Raw genomic sequence first — 20,844 nt, forward strand, 5'->3', positions numbered from 1 at the left:
ACGGGGACCCGCGGACGCGCGCGGGCGCGACAGGGACGCGAGAGGAAGATGCGGCGAGGGATCGAGCTGCAAAGGCGCGGACTCCAGACGCGCCCGCACCCGGAGGGACTGCGAGCAGGGAGACCACAGCCGGCCTGAGGCGCGGGGAGCGCGGGGCAGGGGGAGGGAGACGGAAAGGAGGGAGGGGCAGAGATGGAGAGAGGCAACGGGAGAGAAACAGCAAGAGATGGAGGACGGATGAAGCAGAGGCCAAGTCGCCAGGCTCAGGCACTGCTGGAGAGAAGAGGTGGAAAGGCACTCCAAACATAAAAAGAGGTCTTTGGGGATGGGGCCAGCCCCAGGGACAGGAAAGGGCAGGGCAGGCCTCAACCAGGAGGGGCAGGGGCTGAGGCTAGGGTCTGGGCCATGGCCCTGGCCCGCTTCTCCCAAGGGCCAGACCCAGCCCTGCATGTGGTTGGTTCCTAATGAACAAATGAACTTGTTCTGTCTCCCCAGCGTGGCCCAGGACCTGCAGGTCCTTCCTCCTTTGGGACCCTGAAATTGGCTTGCTTTCAGGCCCCCTGTCCCCGTGTGTCTGCCACATGGGCTCACCCTGGCATGCCCCCAACCAGGCCCCATAGTATGGCCTGAAAACCGTGTCTCCAGGGTCCCCTCAGCTTGGCCAAGTGGCCTGAGGCTCTTTAGCAGCTCACCTCAACCACCCGCCCTCTGAGGCTCCTGGAAAGGACTCTTGTCCACCCTGGGCCTCTCTCCATGCAGGGAATATTTCAAGTCTGTTCCCAGGGCCCACTGATACCTTCCCAGGCTGCCCTGGTGGGCATGAGTGGGAAGGGGTTCCCACGAAGCAGAGTTCCCCTGGCTCCTGGCCCCAGTGTGATCAGAGTGCTGAGCCACCAGGAGGGCCGGTTCTGTAGAAAGTGGGGGTGGGGGGATCTTGGAGGGTCCTGGGCAGACCAGGGTAATGGCCAACATGGGTTTTAAGGAGAGCAATGGGCAGTCCTGTGTTATGTGAAAACCAAGTGTACAGGCCTCTTGACCCACTAGCATCTCTCCCCATGGCCACATCTCCCATCAACCAACCACTCCTGTCTGATTCATCTTTGTCATTGCAAGGTCTGGGAGAAGGTCAAGCAAGGTGGGTGGGTGAGAGCAGAGGCCCAGTGTCCAGCACCTTCCACTGGGGCAATGCCTGAGAGAGCCCTCAGAGATGTGACCCCCAGCAGGCCAGCAGGTAAAGGGGCCCAGGGCAGTGGTCATGGGCCAAGCCGGTCTCCCCAGCCCAGGCTCTCCCACTGGGCTGTCATGGGCGGGGCGGGGGGGGGGGGTGGTCTGCCCCTACAAGACAGAGGCACTCCTAACCGTTTTGGGCAGGGAGGGGCTCACAGATGACTCCGGGCACTTCCAAGTGCTGCTGATCCTATCAAACAGGAGCCAGGATTAAAAATAAACTGGCAAGCAATGGAGACCCACCCCACCCCCACCCAGCTGCCCTCTATATTTGATGCGTCCCTCCTGCCTGAAGGTTAGCAGGGATTTGGGAGACACTGGGATGGGATGAAGCTGGGATGGGCCAAACCACTGCAGGAGGCCCAGGTCCCTGGGGACGTCCACCCCAACTTCCCCAGAGAGGCCAGCAGCACCCAGGACCCTGGGCTGCCTGCAGACCAGCCCCCAAGCAGGTCTGAGCTGCACCCAGCGGCTCCTGGCTCACGCGCTGCTGTCAGCCCTGTGGGAACCAAGTCACCCTGGAGCTAGGCTGTGCCAGGAGGCCATGCTGCCCAGGGCTGTGGCCACTGCTGGTGGAGTGCAGCATCCTCCCTGAAGGTCCAGCGTGCCGGCCCCCCGGCGGGGGTCTCAGGTGGTTTCTCCAAAGTGCCTCTGTGTCCCCAGGATGGGCCCCATCCACCCGCAGGTGGGCTGCCTGCAGGGCCCTAGGGGCCTGGCCCCTCGGCCGCCACCGCCCAGAGATACTCGAGCTCACTTGGACAGGAGAGTAAATAAGGTATAATGAATGCTGAATAATAACACACCAACAGTGCTAAAGAAGCCCTAATCACTGCGTCGCCCTGAAAACTAACAAGTACCACCTACTGCATAGTACTTAGTAACTACTGGTCATTGACTAGTGCTGAATACTAAATACTACAGAATCCCAGTCACCAAGCCCTGCGAGTTCACCAAGCGCTGGGCGGGGCTACCAGGCCGCCGAGCACCCATTGACCAAGAGTCCACTGGACACAGACAGGCAAACCACGGCGCCCAAGGTCACAGCCAAGGAGGGCAGAACTTACAGTCAGCTCGGAAGGCCTGAGCCAGGCCCGTGTTACTTCTGGACAGAAGCCAAATGGGTCCCACCTGTGCTCCTCCCCTCCCCCTCCCCCTTGCCCTCCTTCTCCCAAATCTAAGCCACCTGTCACAATGGCCCCCATAGCAACAAGGGGTATGGGTGTGTGTGTTGGGGAGGTGGGATGAGCAAAAAGAGGCCCATCAGCCTGGTGCAGCCTCACAGCCCACCTTTTGGGGAGTAGGGCAGGGGGAAGGGGTACAGGCGGGCCCCCTTAGTCCCCTCCCGATGCCCCCAGGTGCCCCCAGCCATGAGCTGTTTGGGGAGACACAGGCAGCCCCCTCTTTGGCTGGCTGAGGTTTCATGAGCCTGGGGAAAGAAGATCCAGCTAAAATTAACCGTTATCAAGCTGTCAGCCTGGAAATAAACCCTGCTCCTATTGGCTGCCGGTGATGTCACTGCTTGGTTAATAATAACCTGTGAATGCATAACTGACCACCTGCGCATGTGCCTTCCTGTGGGGGCCAAGGCCAGTGGTCATCCTGGTAGCTGCTGCCCAGGTAGTGGCTTGGGGGCAGGGTGGGGTCAGGGCTGAGAGCACCCTCCAGCCTTGCGGGGGTCTCAGAATGACCTCAACTCCTGGCCTGGGGTTCCAGGCTTCCCTCTGACCCCAGGACTTCCGTGCTCACCCTCCCGTGTGGGGTCAGTCTCATCTCATCTCCCAGCCTACCTGGGCAGCACGACCCAGGACGGCGGCCTTGGGGACAAGTTCCTCCCGCCCCCAGCTCCCCGCCAGGGAACTGAGCTGCCAGGGAACTGAGCTGCCCGTGAGGCCGCAAATCAAGTGTTCTCCATGGCGAGGAGGCGCTCTTGGCTGTTGAGCTTCCCTCAGAAAAGTAAGATCACGGCCCCAAATCAGAGAAGTCCTTGCCCTCCCCCCACCCCCGCCTCCGGGGGTGCTGGGCGGGGCCGAGCCCTGGCGGCGCTGCGCGGCCCGGGGGCGGGGCCGGGGCTGGAGAGGGGGCTGGAGAGGGGGCGGCGGGCGCGCGGCTTGCACCCCAGCTAGACCCCAAGGTTAGGCAAGGGCCCCACCAAACGGCCAGCCCAGTGCTCGGTGCCTGGGTCAAGTGACTTCCTAGACAATCCAGGCCCCCACCAGGCCACCCTAGGAAACCCAGGGAGTCTGGGAGGGTATGAGGCCGACCTCAGTGTGCCAGGGAAGCCCAGGGAAGGGGACGGAGCCCCTCAGAGAAGGGAGAGGTCAGCCCGGCCTGCCCTCTCCACCGCCAGCACTTGGGCCACAGGAGCTGTCTGTGGCCCCGTGGGTACCTGCCCAGCGCAGCAGGACCTGTTGCCATGGTGACAGAGCACCAACTCCAGGGCTCCACCCCTGCCCAGCGCCCACCTGCTTCTGGGGAAGGGGTCTGGCGGGCTTTGCCCTCTGAGCTCCCGGAGAGCCCCGGGCTCCAGCCTGGCAGCATGAGGAGGGAGTGGCCAGGCCCTGCCAAGAGGTCCACTGCAGGCTACGGGGCCCCTGGAGAGCCCAGGAGAGGGGTCAGCCTCTCTATGGTGGGACAGAGAGACAGAGGGAGAAGCTGGGGAGGGTCTGCAGGCCCACTGCCCTCTCCTCAGGTGGTGGAGGCAGAGGCCACGGTGCTCCGCTCAAGGAGGAGTGTCTCCAGGTGGGACTGTCCTGGGGAGCCTGAAGCTCCTTAGCAACTCTGGACCCTATGTTCTCACCTAGTAGATAGAGCATCCCTGCACTGGGCGATTGGGAATAACCTGCCCTCAGAGCAGGAGGCCTCGTGGGTGTCCTAGGGGTGACAGCACAGGAGGCTGTAGGTGGCATCCTTCTCCCCATCAGTGGTGGAAGCCCAGAGCTTCCCCTTCCCCAGGAAACACACACTGGCCAGACCAAGGAGTCTGGCCCTTGTCTGGGGAGGAGGCCGGGGGGACTGTCCTTGGGAATACTTAGAGAAAAGTGCACGAATGACCAATGTACCTGACCACCCAGATAAGAAATAAACACCCCCTCATGCCCTCCAAGGTGACCGCTGTCCTGACTTCCTAGACCACAGATCACGTCGTCTGCCTGCAAACTTCATAGGCATGGTCTGTGCAGTTTGGATCCTTGTGTCCGGCTTCTCTCGCAGGCCCCCGGGTTTCAGACATTCCTCCGTGCCGTTCGTCTTCACTGCTCAGTAGCGTTCCATTTCCAAGTTCGAACTGCCACAAAGCCGTCTGTCCCCCTGTGGATGCACTTGCGCGAGTATACCCCAGGGGCGGAGCTCTGAGCCACTGGCTGTGTGTGTTCCTCCAGTCATTCGCTTACCGCCTCTAGGCTCAATCCCTGCCCTGTGCTGAGGGACAACGTTGAGCATTTCTACTTTATGGGGAGCAGATGCATTTTGTAGGGCAGGCAATGAAGGATGAACTTATAGCTGAGAGAAAATTGATACCTGGCTTTTTTTTTCTTTGACTATAAGGAAATTTTCCTTTCTTTGCACATCCAGTAATTTTTGGCTGAAGTCTGAAGACTCTGGATCCCGTTCTCTTCCTCTGAGGACCCTTGGTTCTTGTTTTAGCAGCCATTCGATCACTGGACTTGTGGGGCTTGTTTTCATGCTTTCATGCTGGTCTGCAGAACACCCTGCAGGTCTTCCAAGCCCCTCAGGTAGGTAAGATTCAACTTTTAATCTTGGTCCCCAGCTCTCCGTGGGGCTCAGCTTTAACGTTTCTTAGATGGTCTTAGACTAGACATTACTGTAGGTTGTAGTCTTTTCTCTCTCTCTCTTTTTTAAGTTTTTATTTATTTAAGTTATCTCTGCACCCAACGTGGGGCTTGAACTCAAGACCCTGGAATCAAGAATCACATGCTCCATGACTGAGCCAGCCAGGCGCCCCTGTAGTCTTTTCTCTTAAAAACATAAATCCAAAAGTCTCTCCACCCTAGCTGAGTCCAAACCCCAGTGCTGCCCAGCATGGCTTGTCTTCAGGTATTTTGGTTCCGATCTCAGCCAATGATAGACACAACCTAATTGTCCCCCCAGGATCCATGCCCTGGAATAATTTCTTCCCCGTGAGTGCAGAAGGAAGCTGTGGCTTGCATCTAGCCAATGGAATATGACAAAGGTGGTGAGCCCTGACTCCCTTGATTGGCCTCCGTTATTTAAGACTCTATCTTGGCAGATAGACCAGAGCGAGGGACTCTCCTACCAGCCTTGAAGAAGTGAGCTACCAGGATGTGGAAAGGCCAGTAGGGGCCACATGTCAGGAGACTGTGGGCAGCCCCTGAGAGCTGAGAGTGGCCTCCAGCTGTCCGTCAAAAGAAAGTGGGGACGCCTGGGTGGCTCAGTTGGTTAGGTGGCTGCCTTCGGCTCAGGTCATGATCCTGGAGTCCCTCGATCGAGTCCCGCATCGGGCTCCCTGCTCCGTGGGGAGTCTGCTTCTCCCTCTGACCCTCCCCCCTCTCATGTGCTCTCTCTCATTCTCTCTCAAATAAATAAATAAAATCTTAAAAAAAAAAAAGTGGGGACCTGAATCCTACAGCCATGTGACCTTAGAAGAGCCTCAGAAGGACCCCGACAGCCTGACTGAACCCTTTCGAAACCCTGAGCAGAGGCCCCAGGTAAGCCATGCCTGGACTCCCAACCCCAGAGCCGGATATGTGTAATAAACGCATGTTTTATAAAGTCCCTGAATCTGTGGTAATTTGTTATGCAGCAATAGATACTAGTATGGAGACCACAGAATCCGCCGTCTGGGAAGCCTCCAGTGGCCTCCCCCAGCCTGAGCCACGGCCTCGAGCCACAGCCCATGCACTTCCATATGCCGAGCAGCTCCCCACACGCCAGCGGGCCTGCGCACCTGCCTCTGAGCCCACTTGCCTCCGCCCTATGCCTGGAGCGGTGACCCGCCCGTGGGCCTGCCGTCTGGGTCCACAGCTGCTCGTGGAGGCGGGCTGGCTGGCTACCTGCCACTGCTCTGTGGTCGGAAGCGGAAGCAGAAGTAACACGTGTCCATTTTTTATGCTGAAACAATTTCAGAGTTAGAGAAAAGTTGCCAGAGTAGGTGTCCCAAGCGTTGTCTTCGTCCACACCCGCCGATCGTCGATGTCCACGGACCTATGTGGTCATTCTCTCTCTCTCTCTTTCTCTCTGGGTCTATACATACTCTTTTTTCTGAACCACCTGGGAAGAGGTTGCCTAAGTCACTGCCTTTGTTCCTCAGCAGCCGAGTCTGTATTTCCTACACACTTCAGTCCTCATTCCCGGTCCCAGTGGTGCCCCCTCTGCCGGTGGTGCGGCCCGCAGCTCTGTTTTCCCCTCCAGGACCACACGCTGGCTTCACACGCACGTCCCCTTTCATCGGAAGCAGCCCCTCTGCCACGTGTGTCTTTTGTGACACTGATGTGTTTTAAGAGCTCAGGCCAGGTGTCTTGAAGATGGCCTTCTCTTGGCTTTTCTGATATTCCTGCACCAAGTAATTCAAGTTTTATTTTTCTGCACAGAATTCCAGCAGAGCAACATGGATTCCTCCCAGCGCATCCGAAGGGAAGCTGACTGACATCAGTCTGCTCATTTGTGCTGATGTTATCCTGCGTCACCCAGGGAAGGGGGTGGCCACTAGCTTTTTCTATAGTAAACTTATATTTTCCCTTTGTAATTATTAGCTAATTAATAGGGATGTACCTTGGGTTCTATAAATATCCTGTTCCTCTTCAAAATCCCTCTCTCAGCCTAGCACTCACTGATGACTCTTACCCGAATCAATTTTCGCTATGATGGTTCTGCTTTTTAAATTATTTTTTTAGGGGCACCTGGGTGGCTCAGTCGGTTACACGTCTGCCTTCGGCTCAGGTCATGATCCCAGGGTCCTGGGATAGAGCCCCACATCAGGCTCCTGGTTCAGCAGGGAGCCTGCTTCTCCCTCTCCCCAACCTCCCTGCTCGTGCTGTCAAATAAATAAATAAAATCTTCAAAAATAATAATAAATTATTTCTTGGGGCGCCTGGGTGGTTCAGTCATTAAGCGTCTGCCTTTGGCTCAGGTCATGATCCCAGGGTCCTGGGATCAAGCCCCGCATCGGGCTCCCTGCTCCGCTGGGAGCCTGCTTCTCCCTCTCCCACTCCCCCTGCTTGTGTTCCCTCTCTTGCTGTCTCTCTCTCTGTCAAATAAATAAAATCTTAAAAAAAAATTATTTTTTAATTTTTATCTTTTTTAGGGGCGCCTGGGTGGCTCAGTCGTTAAGCGTCTGCTTTCGGCTCAGGTCATGATCTCAGGGTCCTGGGATCGAGTCCCTCATCGGGCTGCCTGCTCTATGGGAAGCCTGCTTCTCCCTCTCCCACTCCCCCTGCTTGTGTTCCCACTCTCACTGTGTCTCTCTCTATCAAATAAATAAATAAAATCTTTAAAAAAAATTTTTTGTCTTTTTAAATTATTATCCAGAAAACTGACTCCTTGGGAAATATACAGTTATATGAATGTTAGCACATGTCCAGATTCCTATAGCTACATCGACCAGGACACAGAGTGATCCATCCCCCAAAACCCTCCTTCTCGCTCTCCGGCTATACTCAGACCTCTCACAGCTGATCTGTCCTCTGCCAGGCCAACACGGAGACTGAAACGTATGCTATGTTCTGGGCGGGGCTTTCTGCACTCTGCATAACATCTGAGATTCATCTGGGTGGTTGTGTGTCGACCATTCATCCCTTTTTGTCAGTAAGATTCCAGGTGTGGATGGACCTCTGTTTACTTCTCCGCTCCTCCCCTGAATGACATTTGGGTGGTTTCCAGTTTGGGCAGTTAGGAATAAAGCTGCCATCGGCCTTTGTACACAAGTTTTTGTATGAACATGTTTGGGTTTCTCTGGGACAAATGGCAGGAGTGGGGCTGCTGGGTCGTGCGGCAGGTGAATGTTTAACCTTTCCAGAAACTGCCAAGCCTGTCTCCAGACCACGGTCCCGTCCTGCATGCCCACAGCAGGGTGTATGAGTCCCAGGTGCTCCGTATCCTCAGTAGCCCTTGGAACTGCTGATTGGATGGTCCTTTCAGCTATTCTTGTGGGCGTGTAATGCCATCTCGTTGAGGGTTTAGCTTGCATTTCTCTGATGGCTGATGACATCGAAGAGCTTCCCATCCGCTGATGGGCGTGTCCTCTTTCGTGAAGTTCTGTCCAGGTCTTTATCTCTTAAAAAAAAAAAAAAAACTTTATCAAGATATCTACATACCACAAGTACATCTATTTAAAATGTATAATTCGGTGGCTTTTGGTGTATTTGGAGTCGTGCAACCATCACCACAAACCAGTTTTAGGACATTTTCATCACCCCACAAGAAAACCTGTAGCGTGTGGTGACCACTCCCATCCCTCCCCTATCTTAAACCAAGCCCACCATGGATTTGCCCATGCTGGACATTCCATATAGAGGGAGTCACGTGACGTGTGGTCATTCACGGCCAGCTCCCTTGCACGTGTTCAAGGCCCTCCCAAGCTGCAGTGTGTATCTGGACCTCCTTCCCTGTTTTAATTGCCAGATGATACCTTGTTGATTAGTTATACCACATTTTGTTCATCTTTCACCCCATGATGGACATTTGGATGCTGCTGTGAACACTCGTGTCCGAGTTTGCTTTGTGGACGTGTTTTCATTCATCCAGGGTCGGTGTCTAGGAGTAAAACTGCCAGGCGAGCATTCCCAACCTTTCAAGGAACAGCCAGACTGTCTTCAAAAGCAGCTGCACCATCTTGCTTCCCGAAGCAACACCAGAGGGTTCTGGTGTCTCCTCATCCTCACCAGTACTGGTTACTGTCAGTCTTTTTTTTTTTTTTTTTTTAAGATTTACTGATTTAGGGCGCCTGGGTGGCTCAGTTGGTTAAGCGACTGCCTTCGGCTCAGGTCATGATCCTGGAGTCCCAGGATCGAGTCCCGCATCGGGCTCCCTGCTCGGCAGGGAGTCTGCTTCTCCCTCTGACCCTCCTCCCTCTCATGCTCTCTGTCTCTCATTCTCTCTCTCTCAAATAAATAAATAAAATCTTTAAAAAAAAAAAGACTTACTGATTTATTTGAGGGGAGGGGCAGAGGGAGAAAAATCTCAAGCAGACTCCCCGCTGAGCGCGGAGCCCAGTGTGGGGCTCGATCCCACAACCTTGAGATCAGGACCTGAGCCAAAACAAAGTCGGTCGCTTAACCGACTGAGCCACCCAGGCGCCCCCGTCTGTCTCTTTGATTACAGTTATTCTAGGAGCATAAAATGACATCTCATTGTGAGTTTGATTTGCATTTCCCTAAGACCAATGATGTCGGGCACGCTTTCATGTGTTTATTGGCCATATATGTATCTTCTTCAGAGAAATGTCTATTCAGATTCTTAGCCCAATTTTTAATTGGGTTGTATATTCTCAGTGTTGAGTTTTGAGAGTTCTTCATGTATTCTGGATAAAAACTCTTGGTTAGATATTCAATTCGCAAATATTTTCTCCCTGTCTGTGCTTGTCTTTTATTCTCTTAACGGTGTCATTCCACAGAACAAAAATTTTCAATTTTGATGAAATCCAGTGCATCCATATTTTTCTTATATGGATCATGCTTTTCATGCTTTTCTCATTGGATAACCCCAACTCACAAAACTTTCCTCCCATATTTTCCTCTAAAGTTGTATAGTTCTGCATTTCACATTTGTTTGAAGATTTTATTTATTTTATTTATTTGTTTGAGAGAGAAAGTCAGGGGAGGAGCAGAGGGAGAGGGAGAAGCAGGCTCCCCTGACGTGTAATGACGTGATCCCAAGACCCTAGGATCACGACCTGAGCCAAAGGCAGATGCTTAACCAGCTGAGCCACCCAGGTGTCCCTACATTTCACATTTAGATACTTTACCCATTTTGAGTTAATTTTTGTGTAAGATATGAGATTTAGGTCAAGTTTTATTATTCTTCCATAAGGATGCCCAATTCTCCCAGCACCACTTATCGGAAAGATGATACTTTCTCTGTTGAATTGCTTTTGCATCTTCTCAAAACACAGCTGGACATGTGCGTGGGAGGGCTGTTTCTGGACACGGTTCTGTCACCTTGATTTATGTGCCCATCTCTTTACCAAGACCACTCTGACCTTATTGTTGTAGTTTTATAACAATTGCTAAACACAGTGTGTGGGAAGAACGGTCTCTCCAACAATGGTGGAGAGACCGGGTGGTAACTGGGAAACACATGAGAGAGAGTGAATCTAGACCCCTACTTCATGCCAAATATGAAAATCAATTCAAAATGGATCAAAGGCCCAATAAAACTCTAAAACTGTTAGAAGAAAACATGGATGTATGTCTCCAAGACCTTGGATTTTTCATAGATGTGGCACTAAACACATGGGCAGCAAAAGAAAAAATAGGTAAACTGGACTTCATCAGAATTTTGACTTTTGTACAAAAAAGGACACAAGAAAGTGAAAACACAAGCTACAGAATGGGAGAAAATATTTACAAATCACACTGGAAAAGGGCCTAGTATCCGGCAAATATAAGGAACTCTCACAATTCAGTAACAAAGAGGCACACAACTCAATTTGAAAATGGGCAAAGGATCTGAATAAACTTTTATCCAAAGTAGATCCGCAAACGGTCCATAGGCGCATGAAACGATGTTCAATGCAATTACTCACTACGCACCTAATAACGGATCAGCAAAATGTAGGAAGCAAAACCGACAGAACTGAAGGGAGAAGCAAACATTTCCACAGCAGCAGCTGGAGACATCAGTCTGCCACCTGCCATAATGAGTGGGACAAGCAGACGAAGGTAAGTAAGGAAACAGAGGACTTCACACCACAAGCCAAGCAGGTCGGAGACGCACACGGAACACGCCACCCAGCGGCACCTGCGGACGCCCGGGACGGTCCCCAGCAGAGACCGGATGTCAGGCCACAAATTAAGTCGCAGTGGATTTTAAAAGATATTTCCACGAAGGATCTTGAGCCACAATAGGATGAAGTTAGAAACCAGTAGCGGAGGTAACACTGGGAAATTTTCAAGTTTGTAGAAATTAGACAACACGCTCTTAAAGGGGAAGCCACAGGACTCTCAGAAGACACTTGGAGATGAGAGAAAAGGAAAACAGAACCTACCGGAACTTACGAGATGCAGCAAAAATAGTGCCGAGGAGGTTATTTATGGCGATAAACACAGGTGAAAGCACAAGAAAGGTCTCCTGTCAACATGGTAACGTTCAGACTTAAGAAACTAGAAAGACAAGCACAAGCTAAATCCTAAGCCGGAGGCAGGAAAGGAGATAAAGACGGAGGGAGTGCGAGGGCGCCCTGCCCAGTGAGTGCTCCATCCACAGCCAGACCACTAACACGCGGCCCCACCCGCAGGAGGTACTGAGACCTAAGTCAGGGGGACGAGGGGAAACAGGGTCGGGGGTGTGTTAGTGTTAACGGGGACAGAGTCTCAGTTCCGCAGGATGAGCGTGCATGGAGGCAGGTGGCAGGGAGGGCCGCACAACGTTGGGAGCGCAAGTAATGCCACGGAACCACACGATGAAAAATGGTTGACGTTCCGTGTATTTTCCCACAGTAGAAATTTTTATGAGAAAGAGAAAGTACTGAGCCATGGTACAGTGTGGATGAAGCTTGACAAGACCAGGCCGAGGGAAAGAGGCCAGACACAGGAGACCACACGCTGTCTGATTCCACGGAGACCGAAGGCAGGTTAGTGGTCGCGGGGCGGGGGGTGGGGGGGCTAAGGGGGGCTGAGGGGGCGCGAAGGGAGAGGAGCGGGGGATGGTGGCGCAACGCTGTGAATGTGCTAAATTATTGGCATGGGAACTTTACCCTCAATGAAGGGACTTGGGTATTGCAATTTCGCCATATTCTTATTTTCCAAAAATGTCTCAGTTATTACAGCTCATTTGTCTTCTCACACTGATTTGGGGATCTGCTCGTCTAGATCTTCAGAAATCTTGCTGGAGTTGTTATCGGCATGCATTAGGTCTAGACATCGATTTGCAGGGAATGGACGTCTTTACTGTGTTGAGTCTCTGTTTACTTAATCTTCTTTGGTCTCTTTCATTAGCATTTTATTTTTGACATACATAAACATTTTGCTAGGCTTATACCTAAGTGTTTCATGGACAGAGGGTATCTATTATAAACGGTATTTTTTGAAATGTCTGTTTCCAGCTGTAAATTGCTAGCATATAGACAGACGACTGACTGACCGTGCATCTTGCTCACCGCGTTTATTCAATCAGCTTGTTTGTGGGCTCCTTGATGACAGACCATTGTGCTGTCTGTGGACAGGGATGGATTTATTTCTCATTGTCAATCCGTATGCCTTTTGTTTCTTTTTCTTGCCTTATTGTCCTAAGACGCCCAGCAGGTGTTGAGTAATTTCAGCAAGAGTGGACATCCCCGCCTTGTCCCCGGTCCTGGAGGAAAGACGTGGTCTTTCTCCATCGTGCACAATGCTGGACGTGCTTGCTGTCAGTTCTCCATCAATGCTCTGTGTTAGATTGAAGACCTTCTTCTCTATTTCTCACTTGCTGAGTCGTTACCATGAATGGATGTTGGGTTTTGCCAGTGCTCCTTCCCCGTCATCTGATGCGAGTACTCACAATCACTTGTGGGCGCATTTTTACAACAGCGGCTTTAAAGCCTCTTTGTCAGACCGGCCAGCATCTGGGCTTCTCAGCGCTGTGTTTGCTGCATTGTCTCCACTGTGTTGAGTTTTCCTGGTGCTTTTATGCCGAGCAATTTTGGATTTTATCCTGAAGTTCAGTATTTTTAATGAATGAACTCTTTTCGGTTTGTTGTGTGCCTTGGGTTGAGTTTCAGAGCACTAAAATGGTTGTTTCTGATAGTTCTTTCCAGCTTTATAGTTGCGTTTTGGGGAGAAGGTTTGTTGACCTCCTCACCCCTTCATGCTGGAAATCCGTAATATCTTTTATTACTCAATTCACGCTTTCATCAAATATATTTATTAAATGTCTACCGCATGACAGATTCTTTCTTAGCCATTGGGAACACAAGAGATACAATCTCTATTCCCGTAGATTGTGCTTAACAAACTAGCAAACAAATTAGGTATTTCCAGCAGTGAAAAGCACTATTAATAAAGATCATGTCTAACTTTTGCTGAGCACCTGCTATGTGCTCGGTACTGTCTAAGCATTTACGCGAAGCATCTTAACCTCAAAATAGCACGTGAATCAGGCTCTTTCCATTTCACAGGTAAGACGACAGGAACGCCGGCTGAGTTGCTGCTCCCAGGACATCACCTGGCCACACGAAGTGCCCCCACGTAGTAAGCATTCACCAAATATTAGTCAGGAGCTTTATTTTTTTCTGCAAATGGTGACATCACCCACAGAGGCTCGTGCTCGTGCTAGGGAATCCGGCAGTAGCTGCCCTGGGGAAGGAGACTTCTGACCCGAAGCTGGGGGGCAACGTTGGGCTGCTGTGGTCTCAGTGGGGAGACTCCTTCTCCAGGAGTAAGCTGAGCCCTGGGAGCCCCAGCCCTGGCCTTGCTTCACCCCAAACACCTGCAGCCACAGTAACAATCCAGGCCCTCCAACAGCAACAGTGCCCGGTCACCAAGGACCACTGTGAGCCCTGCCCCTCCCAGCACAGCTGTTAAGAAGGCACCGTGACCGCTCCCATTCTCCCCAGAAGGGAGCGGAGGCTCCAGGATTCCAGGATGTCACATGGCTGCCGCACTATTGGGAATAGAGCCCCGATTCCAGCGACTCCAGGGCCACCCTGCGGGAGCCTGTGGCCATCAGCCGTGTGTCCAGCCACTCGGCCTCCAGCAGAGGCGTCCCACCCACGTGGGTGTGACCAGACTGGTGCAGCATGCACGCGGCTGGCCCACCGGATGATCTTTCTGCCACCATTTTCCCAGTGGCTGGAGGCTCAGGGGCTGCTTCCCGACACAGAACCCAGCCCTGCCCACCCTGAGCCCCTGACAGCCCTCCACGCACAGGGGCCACCGTCCCCTCAGGGACAGTGGAAGGGAAGGGCTGACCTGTTGTTACTGCCCAGTCTAAAGGGCAGCGGCCGGCTGGTGAGGTCCCACAGCCAGCAGCAGGTGGAGGCCGATCCCCCCCCATGGAGGCCGATCCCCCCCGAGGCCTCACAGCCGGCAGAGGCCGATACCCCCCCAGGTGGAGGCCAATCCCCCCCCATGGAGGCCGATCCCCCCCGAGGCCTCACAGCCGGCAGAGGCCGATACCCCCCAGGTGGAGGCCGATCCCCCCCAGGGCTCACAACCCCAGAGCTGAGGTGCCCCCTGCGTTGGAGCCATACCTGGGGGCCTCCAGCAGGACGACGACCCTGACTCTGCTCTCGGTGCTTCGGAGGACACAGATGGGTCCGCAGCCCACGTGGGGCCATCCCATGAAGTCCACGCACAGGCTGGGGATGGACGCCCCCCTTCCTGGGTCCCTGACGCTCAGGGGAGGGACTGGCATGCCCGGACCTCTTAGCTTGGTCAATGCAGCTTTTATGTTTACACTGTGCAGAAAAAAACACCTCCTTTCTGATTCTCTGTTCTTGAAGACGCTGGTGAGGTTGAGGATGTGGTGGATTGTGTCAGGCTGGCCCAGCCGGCTGCAGAGACAGGAGACACACTCCTCCAGGGAAGGCCTCGCTGCCCGGCTGGGGGTGGTCAGCACCTCACTATCAGCTCCTTCAGGGTTGGACTTGGCCACAGAGCCCCCTTGCCTTGGGACTCCCTCCCCCGGGCAGCTCTGACTCGGTGTGGGGGTAGGGAGGAGGCCCTGCCAACTGAGCCTGACGTGGGTCACCCCTAATGGTGCCTTCTCACTCTAAGGCTCCCCACTGGCCCCGCCGCCCCTGCCCCCTCACCTCCCCCACAACACGCACCCTGCATCTCAGTCTCCAATCCAGTGTCTGCTCCCGAGACCCTGGCCTGTGACACTTCTACAAGAGGGAACCCCAGAAGGGAGGTGGCCATGGCCAGGTTGAGGCCAAGTGCCCTGCCTGCCCAGGCTGCCAGACATGGCCTACCACAGGGTGACCCTTGGCATGGCTGGCCTGGCCCTCGGCCCTGGGGATGGGCTCAGGGGCTCTGCCCAATGTCCCACAGCCAGCACGTGTCTGCACCCACCGGGGAGGTATCCTGTGGCCTAAACAGGTGCAGGAGGGCTGGAGCGCCGCTGTGAACGGAACTGAATCCCATCAAATCGAATTGCAGAGCACGGAGTGGATCGTTACCACGCGGTTGTGGGATAGACTCTCAATCGTGCAACAGGGAGAAAATCTCAGGAAGTCACAGCTCCCAACTAGAGAGAGGTCCGGCCTGAGAGTTCCTCCAGATCTCTGCTCTGAGCGTCCAAAGCGTCTGCCCATCTGATGGGGGCGGCTCTGCCCAGGATGGGGTTCTGGAGAAGGAGGGCCAGGCCCCTCTCCACTTCTCCCAGAACCCTCTGCCCCCAGGGGCCCAGGCCTACGCCCAGGCTGAGGAGCCCCCAAGAGGCCTGGGGCCTGGATCTGCTGCTATGGCAGAGTTCTCCCACGGGCTGGCACTATTTGCGAGCCCATAGCAAGGAGGAGCTCTGAGGCCCCCGGGGCAGGCCAGCCCAAGCTGCAGGGCCACGTGGAGGGAGTACCATGCTAGGTGTGCCCAGTCTGGGGAGCCACTGGTACATCTCGCCCACTGCTCCCCCCCAGGAGGCCGGACAGAGCTTCAACCCCCCCACACCTAGAGCCCAGCGTGCCAAGGCTCCAGGGGCCAGGGCTCCGGGTGCTGCCATAGCAGCTTCTCAACCTCTGGGGACTGAGCCTGGGGTGGGCAGAGCGTCCACTCACCCACCTCTACACACACAGGCCTGGCACTGCCTGGCACACAGTGGGCTTCCGATGAGCTCCGGATGAACAGATAGACGGGTCTCAGCCAGGAGGCCCGACAGCAAGGCCAGACCAGCCTCCAGCCCCCAGCCTCGTCCCGCAGAATCCCTGGGAGCCCTAAACTGGCCCCATCCTTCTGGGCAGCCCCCAAGTCCCAGCTCTCTCTGCTCAGACCCCACGGGATGGGTCTGCCCCAGGGGTCCTGGCTGACCTCTTGCTCCCACTGCTGCTCTCCCCACCCCCAGGGAGTACTCAGGCCCCCAGGGATGACATCAGCCCTCACTGCCCACCCCCCAAGCTGTGCCCCTGATGAATAACCACCATGCCAGGATTCAGAAGAGGTACCTCACTGCTTCCAAGACTGTGGCCTGGCCCCAAACCCTAAACCCACTTCCTGGCCCGGTGAGCTGTCCAAGGTCCTGGGCCGGTCCCTCCAGCTGGCCTCTCAAGCTTCGGGCCCTGAAACTACAGTCCTGTTGGAGGCGTGAGTGAGACACACCACGATTCAGCCACGGACCACGGGGACAAGGGAGTCTAGGGAAGGGGCAGAGCCCTATGGCTGAGGATCCTTCAGAGAGGGACAAGCCTGGGTCTTACCAGAATGTGCCTCCCTCCTGGTATCAACTGCACTGACCAATCTGCCTGCTCAGTGACCCTCGGGGGCCCCAGCAGGCCTGGCTACCTCCCCAGTCTCAGGTCCTACCACTGCCCCGCCCCATCCCAGGCTCTACGAGCTTCCCTGCTGGTCCCTCCCCCCATCGCCACCTTCCTCAGACCCCGCTGTCTTGCCTCACCAAGTGGGGTCCCCCTGCTCTCTGGACTGGCCCTTCCACTGCAAGGAGCTCCGGTCTGCCTGGCTGAGCCATTTGCTCACAGTACATACTCAACAGATCCACGTACTGAGCACCAGAACAGTGCAAGGTCTGAGTTAGGGCCCGAGAACCCCCTTCCCACATCTCACTCAGACACCCCTCCCCAGCATCCCTGCCTGGCTCTCTGTGTCCTTACTGGGCAGTGAAGGCAGGTGCTGTTGGCCTCAGTTTCCCCCACAGCACCCAGCATACAGCTGGCACTCAGCCTCCCCAGCCAGCTTTGGGAACCAAAACGCCAAACCCAATCACGCTCTAAGCCCACCGGGAGCTGCCCCTAGCTCGGGATGGGGCCCAGAGGTTACCAGCACACAGTCATGCTCCTCAGGGGAAGGTGAGTCAGGCAGGGACATGGGCACCCGGCAAGTTAGGTGGGTGCGTGCTGGCCTGCTGGGCAGGGGCGCTCTGCCACGGACTCCAGGCTAGCATGTGGTCAGGGCCTGGCTCCAGGGCTGAGACCAGAGGAGAGAAGCAGCTCCACAGGGCCCCGAACAGAGCTGATGGCAGCACCCAGCATGGGCCCCAGAGAGCCCGTAACCCAATGGTGTGGCTTCGGTGCATTTGGCCCACTACCAGACTCTGGGTTTGGTGAGTGCGAGGGCGAGGCGGGGGGTGGCAAGTGTCCCTCAAGAATTAAACTTGATTTGCACTGAAGTCACACCTAGCTTATGATCCAGAACTAGCCCCCTGAACAGGGACAGGAAGCGAGCCTGGAGACACTGAGAGTCAATGAGAGGGGACGGTCACCAGCCGTGAAGCAGGCTTTGGGGATGCAGCAGAATGTGAGCGAGGCGGCAGGTACACACGCCCCTCCTGCGCAGTCATGTTGTCCCCTTCATGTGTGCGATCCTGCTGACCCTGCGTGAGAGACCCTAGAGCAGGGGACTGGCCCTGGGGGAGGGATGAAGGAGGTGCAGAAGGAGTGAGCATGACCCAGCCTGCAGCTCCCCTGAGGGTGCCCTAGGCCACACTGCTGCCCAAGCCAGGTCATGGTCAGAAAGTCTGACAGCCCTGACCCTCACCTAGCCAGCCAAAGGGTCCTGTCCAGGGCTTGCCAGGCCCTCCCCTCCTGAGGCCTTGACTTCCTGTCTGCTAAGTGAGAAGCTGGGCTGAGGTCCAGGAATCCTGGAGGGGTGCTTGAGGGGGTTTGAAGATGGGGAAGGCCCGGCGGAAAGGGTTATGAGATCTTCTGGAAAGGGTTATGAGATCTTCCACGTGGCTTCTCCCTGAAGCCCCCACAGACTTCTCAAGACCCTCCCAATCATCAGGGAAGAGACCACCCAGCCAGGGCCTAGAGAACAAAGAGGGAGGTTGGGGCTTGGGGCCTGTGAGAAGGGGTGAGGGCTGATTTCCACAACACAGAAGGAAGTCGTCCTCCTGATTGGCAAACCAGGGTGTGGCAAGGCCCCAGACTCTTCAGGGGAACATTCTGGGGTTGCCCCAAAAGGGGGCGTGTTTCCAGCTGCTGGAGACACCCCAAATAACAGCTCTTGACCTCCACCCGCTCCAATAAGCCTCCCTCTCTGCCCCTGCTGCCCTTCCACTCCCCCCCTCTCCTGCAACCTGGGCCTGGCAGGCAGCTGGCTGCAGGGAGGCCGAAGCTGGAGGCTACGATGTGGGTTCCAGAGCCACCAGAACTGGGTGGGGGACACCTGCTTTGAAGTCCAGAAGGGCTGCAGGGCTCCACGCACACAGTAGCTTCTGGCTACAACCCAGTGCCCACCGCTGCTGGGAGGGTGTGCTGCTGGGGGTCCGCAGAGTAGAGGCCCCAATCTGTCCTGGATGAGAGTGGGACAGGCTCCATTCCAGTGGAGGAGGCCAGAGAGAGGGACACTGCAGAGGCTGGACCTACCGGGCCACCGCCAGCTCCCCTGGCGGCCCTGGACCTACCGGCCCCCACCGCCTCCAAACGGCTGGAGAGGTGGAGACAGGGTGGACCACCTCGGGTCCCGGAAAGGTGGACAGGCCTTGCTCCGGGACGGGAGAGAGGCTTCCTTTAGGCCAGGGGAGGTGGCGGACAGGCCCTGCTCCAGGACGTAGAAGGCCGAGGCCGCCCCAGATTGGACGACACCGTGGGGCTGGCCTTCCGCCAGGGCCGGCCTGCGAGAACCAGTCGGGGGCGGGGCCTCGCGGAGGCGAGAGGCGGGGGGTGGGGGGGCACGGTCTTGCTCAAGCCGGTCAGGGCCGGGCTGGGGGACGGGGCCTGGTGGGGGGGGGGGAGGGGGGGAGGGGAGGGGGGCGGAATCCAAGCGGGCGCGTCCGCGCGTGCGCACCCCGCGTGCGCTTCGGTCGCGGAGCGGCCTGCGGCGGTCTCTTCTGCAAATGGGCTCCGTGGTCTAGCGTCCCCGTCCCCGTCCCCGCCACCTGTGATCGCGCGCCGAGGCCCGCGAGGGGTCGTCGCCGAGGTGAGGACCCGGGCGGCGCGGGAGTCGAGTCGAGGGGCCCGAGGGGGCTCGCCGCGGCTGGGGGGACCGACCGACTGGCGGACGGAAGGCCGGACGGCCGGGGCGCGGGGTGGGAGCGGGCCGGGCGGGCCGGCCCGGCGGGCTCCCGGAGCCCCAGGTCCGCGGCCCGGCGCACAAAGGCCTTTGTCGCGCCCGCGCCGCCGGTTCGGGCCGGTTGGCGCCGCCCGCGACCTGCGAGACCGCCCCGGCCGGCCGGGACTCCGCCCCCCCCGGGTAAATGAACCCGGCGGCCCTGACCCCGGCGTCTGGATGGGGGCGGGACAGCCCGAGTGGGGAACGCCCTTCCCGAGCGGCGTTGGTGACCCGAGGGGCACCCCGGCCCCGGCGTGCGCAGGTCTCCGCCAGCCCGCAAGCGACGGCATGGCAGCCATCCCCTCCAGCGGCTCGCTCGTGGCCACCCACGACTATTACCGGCGTGAGTAAGCCCCTCGGCCCTGCCCTGCAGGTCTTCTCCGGGAGGGGGGAGGGCTGCCAAGGACCCGTGGCTCTGCCTAGCCGGCGCTTGGCCCGGTGGACAGGGCAGGACGCTCGGTGCCCTGCGGAGCTGACCAGGCCTCTCTTCTCCAGGCCGCCTGGGCTCCACTTCCAGTAACAGCTCCTGCGGAAGTGCGGAGTATGGCGGGGAAGCCATCCCTCACCACCCGGGTGAGTGCAGGTCCACTCCCCTTTGGTGCGGGGCACCATCGGGGCATCCCCCCAGGGGCGGGCAGCAGCACCACGACCCCACTTTGTTCCTCTCAGGTCTCCCCAAGGCCGACCCGGGTCACTGGTGGGCAAGCTTCTTCTTCGGGAAGTCCACTCTCCCGTTCATGGCTACAGTGTTGGAGTCCCCAGAACGGTGAGGACACATTCCTGGGGGCCAGCACGGGAAATGGGGGCAGGTGGAAGCCACCTCTGACCACAAGCTCTCCCCCAGCTCGGAAGCTCCCCAGGCCTCCCCGGGCACCATCACCTGCGACTTGGCTCTGGAAGCCATGAGGAAGCAGCCTGGTGGCCAGCCTGGCAAAACCAACACCGAGCCGCCATCCTGAGTGGCCACCGCAAGGCTTCAGGAGGCGCTAGGCTCTTCAGAGCCCCTCCCTCCCCTTCCCTCCCCTCCCCATAGACTAGGCAGGCTGCCGCAAGCAGAAGCAATTGGGTTCTTTTATATCAAAATAGCAAAACACCCAAAAGGAAGTTGAGAGGATCCTACTCTTTACTCTCCAAGCCACATGCAAGCCTTCCTCACACCCTGGAACCATGTGCCTTGCACCAAGTGGAAAATAAACTCCAAGCAGCCAGTAGCCCCAATGGTGTACGTGAGCTGTGTGCCCCCCGGGCCTGCATGCCCCCGGGCCTGTGGTCAAAGTCACCAAATCCT

At 56.5% G+C, this 20,844-nt stretch overlaps 1 protein-coding gene and 1 long non-coding RNA gene across 3 annotated transcripts; both read left to right on the forward strand.

The window, feature by feature from the left end:
- The first annotated feature begins 2,655 nt into the window (after window positions 1-2,655).
- On the forward strand, window positions 2,656-6,896 carry LOC123851974 (uncharacterized). 2 transcript variants are annotated; one of them, XR_010405959.1, is made up of 4 exons: window positions 2,656-2,844; window positions 4,798-4,958; window positions 5,814-5,912; window positions 6,795-6,896. It is a non-coding gene; the product is annotated as an uncharacterized LOC123851974 (long non-coding RNA). The 2 variants fall into 2 exon arrangements; XR_006792757.2 differs by lacking the exon at window positions 2,656-2,844 and adding an exon at window positions 2,851-3,180.
- Window positions 6,897-19,244: 12,348 nt separating this feature from the next.
- PPDPF (pancreatic progenitor cell differentiation and proliferation factor) lies at window positions 19,245-20,767 on the forward strand. Its single transcript, XM_045886108.2, has 5 exons — window positions 19,245-19,424; window positions 19,819-19,899; window positions 20,052-20,129; window positions 20,226-20,322; window positions 20,401-20,767. Exons 2-5 carry the CDS (start codon window positions 19,845-19,847, stop codon window positions 20,513-20,515), a joined length of 345 nt encoding a protein of 114 aa, XP_045742064.1. The 5' UTR covers window positions 19,245-19,424; window positions 19,819-19,844; the 3' UTR covers window positions 20,516-20,767.
- The last annotated feature ends 77 nt before the right edge of the window (window positions 20,768-20,844 follow it).

Source organism: Mirounga angustirostris, unplaced genomic scaffold (assembly GCF_029215605.1).
Source record: "Mirounga angustirostris isolate CCGP_5_RB_7025 unplaced genomic scaffold, mMirAng1.0.hap1 SCAF_10, whole genome shotgun sequence".
Classification (NCBI taxonomy): Eukaryota; Metazoa; Chordata; class Mammalia; order Carnivora; family Phocidae; genus Mirounga; species Mirounga angustirostris.

What these genes read in the sequence shown, in the direction of transcription:
- PPDPF (XM_045886108.2), top strand. Translation starts at nt 19,845, where the DNA reads ATGGCAGCCATCCCCTCCAGCGGCTCGCTCGTGGCCACCCACGACTAT. An exon ending in CACCCACGACTATTACCGGC is followed by an intron (nt 19,900 to 20,051) that starts GTGAGTAAGCCC and finishes TCTCTTCTCCAG; the next exon opens with GCCGCCTGGGCTCCACTTCC. An exon ending in GTGTTGGAGTCCCCAGAACG is followed by an intron (nt 20,323 to 20,400) that starts GTGAGGACACAT and finishes GCTCTCCCCCAG; the next exon opens with CTCGGAAGCTCCCCAGGCCT.